The sequence below is a fragment of the Benincasa hispida genome, chromosome 5 (assembly GCF_009727055.1).
Source record: "Benincasa hispida cultivar B227 chromosome 5, ASM972705v1, whole genome shotgun sequence".
NCBI classification, from domain to species: Eukaryota; Viridiplantae; Streptophyta; class Magnoliopsida; order Cucurbitales; family Cucurbitaceae; genus Benincasa; species Benincasa hispida.
Window position 1 is genome coordinate 1901193 of NC_052353.1, and position 13116 is coordinate 1914308.

Sequence of the window (13116 nt, forward strand, 5' to 3'; positions counted from 1 at the left end):
ATAATGTAATTTCAGTACCTTTATTATTTTGAATTTCAGTAATTGTTATTAGTTAGAGGACATTTTTGGAATTCAAGTGTAAGTGCGGAAATTTAATTGTTGGCGTGAAATTATTCAAATTGGAAATTAATGACAAGAATTAATTTTCTTTCGAAACGGAAAGGAATTTAATAGTATAAAATGGAAAGGAATTAAATGTAATTATATTTATTTTCTTTTTGTTTTATTATTATTATTGTTTTTTTTTTATAAAAAGTCAAACCCCACCCCCCTTTTCTTCCTCACGTTCGTGAGCCCGTCCGACACTGCCCAAAGCCGCCGCGTCAGTTTCTTCTTCATGACCTCCGTCCACCACTGCTCAAGCGTCATTCGCTTTTGCCATCACTGGATCTATCGATTTAGGTAAGATTTCTGCCGTTTGGATTTGTTTTCGATTGATTCTTGAATACACATTTACTTTTGGCATCAATTGGTTGATACCCATTGTATTTCAACTTTGGATTCAAGTTTGTGAAGGTATTGAGGTGTTGTTCAGTGAAGTTGGAGTTTGTTTTAGCGAGTTTTGGTAAGTTCTATGCTTTGACTACCCTCTTGCAGATTAATTTTGGTTGTTGAGAAATTTTGGTAAAGTCATTTGGAAGTGATTTTTGACGAAACTACATATGGATAATTTATTTGAGACATTGGTAGTGAAATATGTATTTGATTCAAGCTTTAATTATGTAAGCCTAATTTCAAATTATGATTAGGGGGTTGATTCAAGAGTTTCATTCAAGATGAAGAAGAGTTTGGTTTGCTAATTATTTGGGCTTAAAATTGGTGGTTTGGAAGGTGAATTCACACCATAGGTAAGGTTATCTGGAAATATTTTGTAGTATTTAGGTGTTTGGAATTTGGCCTTATCTACTAATTTTAAAGCTTGGTTTATGTTTAGGCTTGATTAAGGATTCAAGAATTTCATAAAGATTCAATTGCTTTTTGGTTCGACCTAATATCAAGGTAAGTAATCTTACTACTGGAACTGTCCATGGGCCAGGTATTAGATGTATGCTAGCATGATAAATGTATGTTATGGCAAAATGTTAGCATGATAGACTGATAGATAATATGATCAAAGTATGTTCTGGTACGAGATCTGAATTATTTATTTACGCACATGGACACTTGGATGCTAGCATGAGATGGTATGTGCTTCCGTATGGTTGTATTTGATCTGATGATGTTGAGGTATACATGTATGTTGTAAAACCATGATGTTGAGGTTTATATGTATGTCATAGATTCGTACAGTGATGATTATGATGTTGAGACTGTGCAAATGTCCTTACTGATTAGTTAGATGCCCATTAGATTTTGTGTTTCCATCAGGATTCACCAGTTTGTCTTTCCTTCAGGATTCACCCGTTTGTGTCTCCTTCGGGATTCACCAGTTTGTAGTGGGCATACTTAACTACAGTAGGATAGGACTCAGTCTCCTTGTTTCATGTGCATATGTGTCCCAAGAAGACTATAGCAGTTTATATGTTTCACCAGAGGTGGATATCTAGAGGACATAGATGCCCAGCCTAACCCCAGTAGTGGGGTTACTTACTGAGTATTTTATACTCATTCTTTCTCATGTTGTTGTTTCAGGTAAGGGTAGAGATGCATCGATGATGGACAAGCGGAATTCGTGATCGAGCCACTGGGACTAGTTTTATGCTTCCGCTCATGAGATTTAAAGTTCTTTTTATGTTCCTCTTAATTTTTAGTTTTGATGTTTAAAACTTACTTTTAAGAATCGTTTTTCAGATTTATTATTATCCTTTATGATTTATGGGTACCCTACTATTGATTTAGTATTTGAATTTAATGAAAGTCTTTTGAACTTACCTTATTTAATTAGCATTTATTTCGCCATAACCGAGTGTCGTTTTGAGTTCCATGCATGCATGTATTTAGTAACGGCCTAACTTAAGTCCTAGGGGGTCGGGTCATTACATCCTAATTCATTTTTGCTACAGTTGGAGTTGTCGTTCAATTCAATAGTAACAATTTAGAAATTGACATTGCTATCGTTGCCATTACATTAATACATAAGTATGATCACAAATAAGATTGCTTACCAGATTTGATTGTATCAAGGAACAAGAATCCAAAATAGCAATTTCTTCGACCGAACGTCTAAGGGAAGAATCAGCTTGCAATATATCCTAAGACAAAACAAGCAGGAGTAGCCAATCAGTTATGAGATAGAAACTGGAAAATAAAAAAATAATTAAAAAAAATGAAAGACTTCGTACGACTGGAATTAAAATGTTTATAAAACTGCCAAATTGATGCTGCCGAATTAGGAAATCCACCATATTTTAGCCTGTTAGGATCTTGGTTACAAGAAACAAGAAAAAAATTGTTTTGTAATATAAAATGAGAAATTACAATATCAATAGCCTTTCAAGTTGACTATCTCCCTAGCCAAATCTCATATTAGACAATCCCCAAAATAATTCCTCCTCTAAGATACCAAGCTCTCTCTATTTACAACCACGTCATCCCTAGCTAATTATCACTATGTTCTTACTAATATCCTACTTTATTCTCATTATATCCCCTATTAGTTCCTTCACTTATACATCTTCATAAAAATTAAAGAGGATGAGGATGAGTGCAGGTTGAGTATCAAACAAATGGAGGGAGACAATAATAAGAGTTGTTGGGCCAATATTAGAGGGAGATGAGATATATTATTTCTTTCTCAAAAAGTTGGGGGTTGAAGGCTCCATCTACTGGCAGCAATAGCTTAAAGAGTTCCTTTCCTTGGGTTGTTAAGAAGCATAAGTACCAGTACCAAGTACCAACGACATGAGACATAGATATGACACAACATGGACACAGTCACATGTCATTTTTTAAACATTTAAGACAAGGTTACATTTATTAAAACATGTAGCATTTTGTACAAGAACCTTCTTATGTCAATCACTTTATACACTTATATGTCTATTTATTATGCTTAACAAGTGTTTAATACGACCTCCAACAAATATTGGATTCATAATCCACTTTGTGCAAATAGCAACCAACACGAGTACACTATTGGACTAATTAACATGTCTGACACGTGTTACAGGCATGTCATGGCATTTCTGTGTATGTGTCAGAAGATAAAAATAAACGTACAAAATTCAGACATGCCAATTAGCAAATGTTTGATTGTGTGCATGTTTGACACTAACACTTAGAGCCAAACTAGTAAATCAAATCATTATAGACAGTAAATGAGAAGTTGGGGTCTAAGGTCTTACTATATATACTTATTACTATATATACTTATTCCACATTGGTGTTCAATTTCAAATTCACTTTCATGACTCCTCTCCCCATCGCAATTAACTCAAATTGGAGTTTTTTCTAGGTAATTCTCCATTTCAGTGAAACTGGGGTTTTTCACAAATGAAATTATTTTCCATCACATGAAACTGTTTCTTTGCAAGACAAAATAGTAATAATAATAATGAAATAGAAATTTTCAAAAAAGAATGAGATTTGTGTCAAATTAGTCCCTAGTTATCAAAATTGAACAATCAAGTCATTCCAATATAGGAGAGGAGAAATGCTCGATTTTGATCCCTCTATTAACAAAATCCATTAAATAATTAATGATTTGCTGACGTGGCATTTTTAAAATAAAAACTCTTGGTAGATCCCGTAAGCGCAGTAGTGAATTCTCATTAGGGCTTTTTTCGGAGTTTTTTGGTATTTCACAGTGCAATGTTGTCAGTTTTATGGTTTGATGTATCTCTTTGTTTGGTATGGTTTGTTTTGGTTCAGTTTGTCTCTAGTTTCTTATGGGGCTCTCTCTCAGTTTCTTGTGGTTCTTGGTTGAAGTTTTTTCTTCTTGTTGGCTTGTATTCTTCAATAGTTGCATGTCTCCTATATTTGTCTTCTATTTGAAGATCTTGTATTTTAGAGCATTAATTTCTTTTCATTGATAATGAAAAACAGAGTAGAGAAAGAAAAACAGTACACCAAGATTTTACGTGGAAAACCCTAATCAGGGAGAAAAACCACGGGATAAAAGGATTCTTATTAGAAGACTGATACAAAGAAATACAATGCGACCACTAGCTTAAATAGAAAAAAGGGAAACCCTAGGGTACAATGAAAAAGACAAAGATGCCTCTAGAGTACAAAACTTTAATTTCAATACTCCCCCTCAAGTTGGGGCGTAGATGTCAATAAGACCCAACTTGCTCACACATGCATCAAACAGCTGTCTGGGCAGTCCCTTTGTTAGGACATCAGTAATCTATTGATTGGAAGGAATATAAGGAACACAAATATTGCCACTATTAAGTCTTTCCTTGATGAAATGCTGAGCAATCTCCACATGTTTTGTTCTGTCATGTTGAACTGGGTTATTTGTTATGCTTATTGCAGCTTTATTATCACAATAAAGATTCATTGGACCGGTATGCTCTTGATCAAGGTCTCTTAAAACTTTTTCAAGTCAAATCTCTTCACAGATTCCCAGACTCATGGCCCTGTATTCAGCCTCGGCACTACTTCTGGCAACAACACCTTGTTTTTTGCTTCTCCATGTAACAAGATTACCCCACACAAAGGTACAATACCCTGATGTTGATTTTCTATCTACTACAGATCCTGCCCAATCAGCATCGGTGTAAGCTTCGATGCATCGCCTTTCAGTTTTTCTGAACATCAAACCTTTCCCTAGAGAGGTTTTCAGATATCTCAAAATGCGCTCCACTACCCTCATGTGTTCTTCATATGGAGACTGCATGAACTAACTTACCATACTCACTGCATATGAGATGTCGGGTCTAGTATGAGAGAAATATAGAAATATCTCTCCCAAAGTGGTTTGCATATCTTTCTTTGCTAACTGGAACAACTTTACTCATATTACTTAACTTTGCATTTGCTTCTATAGAAGTGTCAACTGATTTGCAACCTGTCATACCTGTTTCCTTAAACAAGTCCAGAGTATACTTTCGTTGGAAAACTGAAATTCGTTCTTTCGATCGAGCTACTTCCATTCCAAGGAAGTATCTTAGTTTTCCAAGGTCCTTGATTTCGAATTCCTCAGCCATATTTGCCTTCAATCGGTCAATCTCTGAGGTATCATCGCCTGAAATAACAATGTCATCAACATAAACAATCAAAACTGCAATCTTCCCGAATACTAACCTTTTAGTGAAAAGAGTATGATCAGAATGACCCCGTTTATATCCTTGCGACTTTATAAACATAGTAAACCTGTCAAACCAAGCCCTTGGGGACTGTTTTAACCTATATAAGAACTTCCTTAATCTGCAGATTCGGTGATTAAACTGTTTCTCGAATCCTGGGGGAGGACTCATATAGACTTCTTCTTCCAACTCTCCGTTAAGAAAGGCATTCTTCACATCAAGCTGGTGAAGAGGTCAATCCTTATTAACTACAACAAAAAGGAGAACCCAAACTGTATTTAGCTTTGCAACCGACGAAAAAGTATTGGAATAATCAACCCCGAAAGTCTGAGTAAATCCCCTGGCAACTAATCTGGCTTTGTATCTATCAACTGTTCCATCGGACCTATACTTTATTGCGAATACCCATTTACATCCGACTGCTTTATGACCACTTGGAAGATTGACTTGATCCCACATATGATTTTTCTCGAGAGCTCGCATTTCTTCCATGACTGTGGCTTTCCAAAGCTGTGTGTATATTGTTTGGTATCACCACTGTGTCTAGATTTTTAGTGAGGGCCTTGAACTCAGGAGACAGATTGCTATAGGACAAGTAACTCTGCAGCGGATATTTTGTACATGATCTAGTACCTTTCCTAAGGGCAATCGGAAGATCAAGGGATTCATCTCTGTCTTTACTTCCTTCTGACATACTGCACTCACCCTTCTGTTCTTTTATTTTCCCACTTTCAACTGTTTTTTCAGCGGGAGTAAGAGATGCTTCTTTTCCAGGTTCTACCATGTTCTCAAGAGTCACACAATCATCTATCTCTGCACCATCATCGACCTTGATTACATCTTTGTTGTCATTATCTTCCCTGCTTTTGCTCTCAACATTTTAAACACAAGCATCAGTTTTATCACATTTATTATCATAATCAGGGATAGGACTATTAGTACCTGGAATTGATCTATGTTCAGACTCATGGACTGAAGCTAGAAAGATAACAGGCGGCGCTATTTCCTTCCTGAGATTCTTCCTATAGTATGTGATCCAAGGAACTTGTTTGGTTGGGAGGATAGGTTCATTGGTACTGACACTGATATCAAAGATGGGTTCAGGTTCAAGTAAGACAGAAAGACTGGGACCCCACTTGGTTTCTTCACTAGTATGCTCCCTCTGAAGAGAGCCATTGAGAAAGAATGGATGATCTTCAAAGACTGTCACATCCATAGAGACAAAGTATTTTCTGGAAGAGGGACCGATAACACTTGTACCCACACTGATGTAGTGGGTACCCCACAAAGACACATTTCTGAGCCCGGGGGGTAAACTTGGTACGGTTAGAGCCATGAGTATGGACGAACACCACACAACCAAAGACACGAAAGGGTACATCAGAAAGAAGTCTGGTATTTGGGTAGAACTCTTTGAAGAAATCTAAGGGGGTTTGGAATTTTAGAACCCGGGATGGATGGAATGCGATTTATTAGATGGGTTGCTGTCAAGATAGCATCACCCCACAAATAAGAAGGAAGAGAAGTTGACAACATAAGAGATCGAGCAACTTCGACTAGGTGACGGTTTTTCCGTTCGGCCACCCCATTTTGTTGAGGGGTGTATGCACAGGAACTCTGATGGACAACTCCTTTTGACATTAGGAATTCTCGTAAGGCGTTATTAAGGTATTCTCGACCATTATCACTCTGGAGAATAACGATTTTGGCGTTGAACTGGGTTTCTATAGAATTGTAGAATAGTTGGAAGACCGAAGTAACTTCCGATTTGTCTGTCAGAAGGAAGACCCAGGTTAGTCTAGTATGATCGTCAATAAAGGTTACAAACCAACGCTTCCCAATTATGGTACTAACAGGTGACGGACCCCAAACATCGTTATGGAACAGGGTGAAAGATGTATGAGGCTGTTTGGCTTGAACACACACATTGCATTTCAACTTAGAAATATTAATATTGTGGAAAAGATGAGGAAACAAATAATTCATATACTGGAAATTAAGATGGCCTAGGCGATAATGCCATAACATGTAATCAATTTCAGAAACAAAAAAATGAGAAGAAAACAAACTAGTCCTATCACATCCTAAATGAGGCTTCTTCAGTGAGGAAATAGAGTCCCTTGTCATGCCAGGTGGTGTCAATCGTCATCCCTGAGTTCAGATCCTGAAAAACAATAACATCAGGTGAGAAGATAACACGACACTTCAAATCCCTTGTAATTTTACTAATAGATAACAGATTGTAAGAAACTTTTGGCACATGCAACACATATTGGAGGATTAAGCCTGCAAAGGGCGACACCCGTCCTTTTCCAACAACGGGGGCAAAGGACCCATCTGCAATTCTGATCCTTTCATTTCCAGCACCGGGTTGATAAGACAAAAATTGATCAGAGGAACCAGTTAAGTGGTCTGTGGCTCCTGAATCTAATATCCATGGTTTATTACCAGTTATACTCACAAGGCCAAACGAGTGAAAAGTACCTGATTGAGCGATTGCACTTACTCCAACTGTAGTAGTAGTGCTCTGAGTGGTTTCCTGATTCTGAGGCTGAGTATCTCCGGTAACAGATTCACCTATAAGAGCCCGGCTTGGCTGTCGTTTCTTACCATTTGGCGGTCGGCCGTGAAGCTTCCAGCACTAATCTTTCGTGTGTCAGGGTTTCTTGCAATGTTTACACACTGGGGGCGGCTTACTGTTCTGTTCATCTTGGACAGGGCCAGATGTTTTGAAAGTAGCGGAATCTGTTAGTGTTACAGGTGTACTGTTCATGGCCCTCGACCTATCTTCCTCTAGGCGAACTTCATAACAGACTTCCATTAGGGATGGTATAGGTCTGGTCCCCAATATACGACTTCGCACTTTATCAAATTTAGAGTTGAGTCCGACAAGAAAGTCATACACGCAGTCAGTTTCCTTAGACTGATAATGTAAAACTCCTCCACAATGACAATTCCAAATCATTTCACGGCACAAATCCATTTTTTGCCACAAGAGAGACAACTTGTTAAAGTAAGCAGTAACGTCCATTGTCCCCTGTTTACATTCATGGACCTGCTTAAGTAGGGTATATAAACGAGAGGCATTCTGTCTCCTGGAGTAGAGTTTTTGGGCTGCCTCCCAAATATCACGGGTTGTGACTGCATACAATAATAGTTTTCCAATCTGAAGTTCCATACTTCCAATCAAAATCGATCTCAACAAAGAATCCTCTCCTTTCCAAATTCGCTCTTGGGGATCACCTATCCTTGGTTTTTGGTATTTCACCTGTCAGGTATCCAAATTTGTGACGGCCCTCAAGGACCATTTTAATGGATTTGGACCAAGAAAAGTAATTATCACCATTCAACTTTTCTCCTATAATAAAGCTAGAAGAATTGCCTATAGCTCCAGAACATAAATTTGAGGAGTAAGTAGGGAACGAAGTTACCGAATTTTCAAGATATGGGTTTAGATCTAGTTGGATATTGGATGTCGATCCCAGGGCTTCCCTAATTGCAGCTATCTACTACTAGAACATCTTGTTCTGTCATTTAATCTGCAGTTGCAACTGGGTAACTTATCTTGGATTATACTCCCTTGGTCCTAGTGGTATGATGAAGAATCTCTCCCTCCAAACTCACCCATGATTGGCGAAAACTGCCCCATTCTATTGCTCATATTCGGCTGAGAGACACCTACACATCTTCCATCGGTTTTTTGGTGCGGCAGCGGCTGAGGAGGGAAGGCAGGCTGCGACGACAACAGACGAGACAAACTGGGCAGCATCGATCTCGACTAGGCAGCACCGTTCAACTCTGTCTGATAGCGACCGGATCTGATCGCGGATGGGCAACTCCGTTCGTCTCCGTCTGAACGCGACAGAATCGGATCGCGGCTGGGGCTGGTGGCTGGTCGCTCCTTCTTCGAATGAACTGGGTGGCAAGTCGCAGGGCTGCGGCGGCTGGTCGAAATGGGTTGGGTGATCGTCACGAAAGTGGGGAAGAAGAGACCGAAAATATTTGTAAATGGCTTTTTGGATAATACTGATTATATTTGGGTTATTGGTTTGGGGATTCTCCTATTGGATTTTCCTCAATGGTGGCCAGGATTTCGTCTCCATGCTCTGATACCATGATGAAAAACAGAGTAGAGAAAGAAAAATAGCACACCAAGGTTTTACGTGAAAAACCCTAATCAGGGAGAAAAACCACGGGATAAAAGGATTCTTATTAGAAGACTGATACTAAGAAATACAATGCGACCACCAGCTTAAATAGAAAAAAGGGAAACCCTAAGGTACAATGAAAAAGACAAAAATGCCCCTAGAGTACAAAACCCTAATTTCAACACAATGAAATGTTTGTTTCTATTTCAAAAAAGAAAAAGAAAGTTTTCCTGTAGTTTTCCCTTAAAAGTCGTTCCGTTCCCGAACTAAATTTCATATTATTCTAAGTCTCTATTTAACAACTACAAGACTCCCTAAGGAGTCTTGTTTTCATAGAATCATAACCCCTTAATGAACCCTACAAACCCTAAACTAACCCAAACCCCATGAAATTCGTACAACCTACATCGAACAAAAAAGATGTGGTGTAAGACCTATAAAGAATAGAAATAGATACGAGATACAAATATGATAGGATAAGGCGATACGTCAATTTCTAAAAAATTAGGATACAAATATATTGATGATACGTTTTTTATATTAAAAATAAATACATAAAATCTAGGATCTATATAAATTTAACATAAAGATTCTAAATGTCACTAAAAACATAAAATGTGAAGTTAAGAACAATGGTATAAAAAGACTTCTTCGTCGAATTGTCGAAGATATTTAAGTGGGTTATTTTTCGCATGACTTCATAGGGACTAAGGCATGAAGATGAAGACTAGATGATTCTAGAGTTTTGTTCTTTTTTTGTCTTTTTTTTTTCCTTTTAGTTTTGGGCTAGAGCGGTGATACTTTAAATATGTTGCTTAGTTTTGTGGGAAAGATGAGATGAACTGCATTAAAGTCTTAAAGTATCCATTTCACATATCTGAGAGGGGACACATGTATCTGATATTAAAAAAATAAAATAAAATAAGATAAGATATGTCAAAACGCATATCATATATGTATCTGGGAGTCTCAGTATCTGATATCATCCAATACTAATTATCCGCCTCACATGAAATATTTGTTTTCATAAACTACAACAAAATCCTAAATAACAATCAATATTTTTTTCATTTAGAAGCTTAAGTACGATATTACCTCCGCTATGTTCAGCAAGTAGTGATTTCTTCCAACAAATTGCACAACTGCTCTACACTGAGGACAAAGTACGCTTGTATGCTTCTCTTGGGATCTTTTTAACCACTCCGAGAAACATCCATTGCTGTAAACCAACACAACTCAATGAAAAGAACCATATTAAAAGACGAACTAGCCAATCAGAAACAAATTAATAGGCCCACCAAAAGTTGTGAAAGCAAGGAGCGGCCGTGACAACATCATGCCATATGTTTAAACAAATACTGCATTTTGCGTGCTCAACATCCACAGAAATCTGGACAAATTCAATAACGGCTAAAAATGAGTATGTCTAATATCACATTTAGATAACCAAAACATGACAATTAACCGATAGATCACCTTTAAGCCCTTGCATATTCTTGAGCCTGACAACATTTTAAATTTATAGCTCAAATGCCCTGGAAATTAAGATTGAAAAGTTCCATAAGACAAGTTTTTACTCGAGATCAATCAAACCACAAAAAAAATATCCGTGCAGTTAGATTTCGTGTCTCTATAAGAATATTTGAATAAGAAAAAACTTCTGAAAAATGTTCAAAGACAAACCAAAGATGAGCATAAGATATTCTCCAATCGGCTTAAACTAAACAAGAATTGATAAGTTTAATAAAAAAGGAAAAAGAAAAAAGAAGGAATTGGTAACTGTTGGAAGACAGAGACCAAGAAAAATAATTTATTTACTTAGCTTGTCTATATAATCTGGAAGTTAAATAACGACCTAAAATTGATACCAATCAGCTTGCGGTCTTTGCCTTTCAACCGGAGAGAACTGTTAGGTATCTAACAATTCCCTGAGATAAAACTCACAGAAACCGCACCAAACAGAGCAACAATGACGTAGTTTGAGGCTTTGTTTTTATTTTCGGCCGAATTCTGTTTTTCCCTTGTTCGTTTTGTTCCTCTTACAATATCAAGATCAAGAACAAGCAAAATTGTCGAAAAAGCAGCTTGTAACCCCTAGGAGCATTTTAGTAATTATGTGTACCCTAGGGCTTCCCACTAGTCTATTTATTGAGCCTATTCTCTTGTACTTTGTGTATCAGAATTAATAATAAAAATCAGTGTCTATCGTGGTTTTTCTCCCTGTACTAGGGTTTCCACGTAACTGTGTTATTATTCTCTTCCCTATTCTTTTATTTTTGACATGGTATCATAGCAAGGGGACGAAACCCAAGCCATTATGGAAGAGAACCATCCACAGTCGCCTTCAATTGGTGGATCTTCGAGTTTTGATATGAAAACTGCTATTCGAGCCGCAGTAAAGGAGTGTTTTCAAGTTGCCTTACTGGAATTAATTTCTGCCGTCTAGTTGCTGTCAACAGAAAGCCGCCATCAATGGGAGCCGCACATGGACAGATCTGAAGAATACACAAACAGAGAGTTCGATTCATGCCTCGTCTCCGCGTCTCAGCCGTCGACATTGATCCCTCAGTACGACTCGATCAGGATACAGCCGCAGCAAACCCCTCAGACCCATCGCGAGGCGGACCAGATCTGGCTCCCGATCAAGGGACGTCTGCATTCCGCCAGCAACCCTTCGGCAGACAGAGTTTCTTCCGATCGCGCCTTCGACCTGTAGCTTCCGCGATCAACGAACAGGGTGGGCTTCCGATCGCGCCTAGGGCTTCAGACCTCGACAGCTCCGATCGCGCCTTAGGGCTTCGGCTTCGACCTGCCAAAAACTCAACTGCACGGCGTACCCTAGGGTTTTCGCAGTCAGAATCCGGTGAACCCACATCGTCTCGGCAAAGAGAACAGGACCTCTCCGATTCTACCCTAGGCGCATTCAACACCAACAACAGGGCCGACAATGCTCCAGCCGTCGATCTCCTTCCAGCCGTTAGTGGCTGCCCCGTTTCAACCGGATGTGGCTCGACCCCATACCCAGATGAAAGCCCGATAAATTCTGTTCCCTATTTTACCTACTACAAATATCCTACCTGTGTTTCCCTCAGTTGACAGTACGACCAGCCTAAGTACGGTTGGAATCAGTACCATCGCCCAGTCAGGCAATATACAGTCTTTGGTCTTATTAGTGTGAACAGTAAAAACAATGGATGTTGTGACTTAGGGCGATGGATCACTCTTACTAATACATCTGATCAGTTTCTTCTCATATTATCCAAGTGCTGGTAACGAACGGATTAGGATTGCCAGATGGGTCGTTCGCACCTGTTGGCAGGAAAAGGATTTTATCTCCGTTTGAGGGTTTGGTTTTGCCAGGGACATTTTGCATGTTTCTAAAATTTCATATAATTTGTTATCCATCAGTAAGATTACAAGAGATTTGAATTGTCAGGTAGTTTTTTCACCCGTCTGTTTTATTTCAGGATCTAAGCTCGGGGACGACGATTGGCACTGCTCGGCACGATGGGGACTCTACTTCCTAACTGATGATGTTTCCTCTAAGAATGATTATAGGACAGTCTTGTCTCATTAAATTATTCTACCTCTGAGAATGATTTTCTGTTATGGCATTACCGCTTTAGGGCATCCGACTTTCAGTACATTGAAACACTTATTTCCGACATTTATTTCGCCAATATTAATGTGTCTTCTTTTAAGTGTGAAGTGTGTATTCGTGCACAATAGAGTCGTGTCTCCTTTCACTCCCAGCCCTATAACAAAAACCACACATC

At 38.5% G+C, this 13116-nt stretch overlaps 1 protein-coding gene across 1 annotated transcript in view; it reads right to left on the reverse strand.

Moving 5' to 3' along the window:
• LOC120077855 (E3 ubiquitin-protein ligase CHFR) overlaps nucleotides 1–13116 on the reverse strand; it is a 60047-nt gene that overhangs the window by 33477 nt on the left and 13454 nt on the right. The window contains exons 4-7 of the mRNA XM_039031935.1: nucleotides 10817–10875; nucleotides 10639–10730; nucleotides 10436–10559; nucleotides 2106–2192 (exon numbers count right to left, since the gene is read on the reverse strand). Of these exons, the coding sequence (XP_038887863.1) occupies nucleotides 2106–2192; nucleotides 10436–10559; nucleotides 10639–10730; nucleotides 10817–10875 (362 nt within the window). The remainder of the gene's footprint in view (nucleotides 1–2105; nucleotides 2193–10435; nucleotides 10560–10638; nucleotides 10731–10816; nucleotides 10876–13116) is intronic.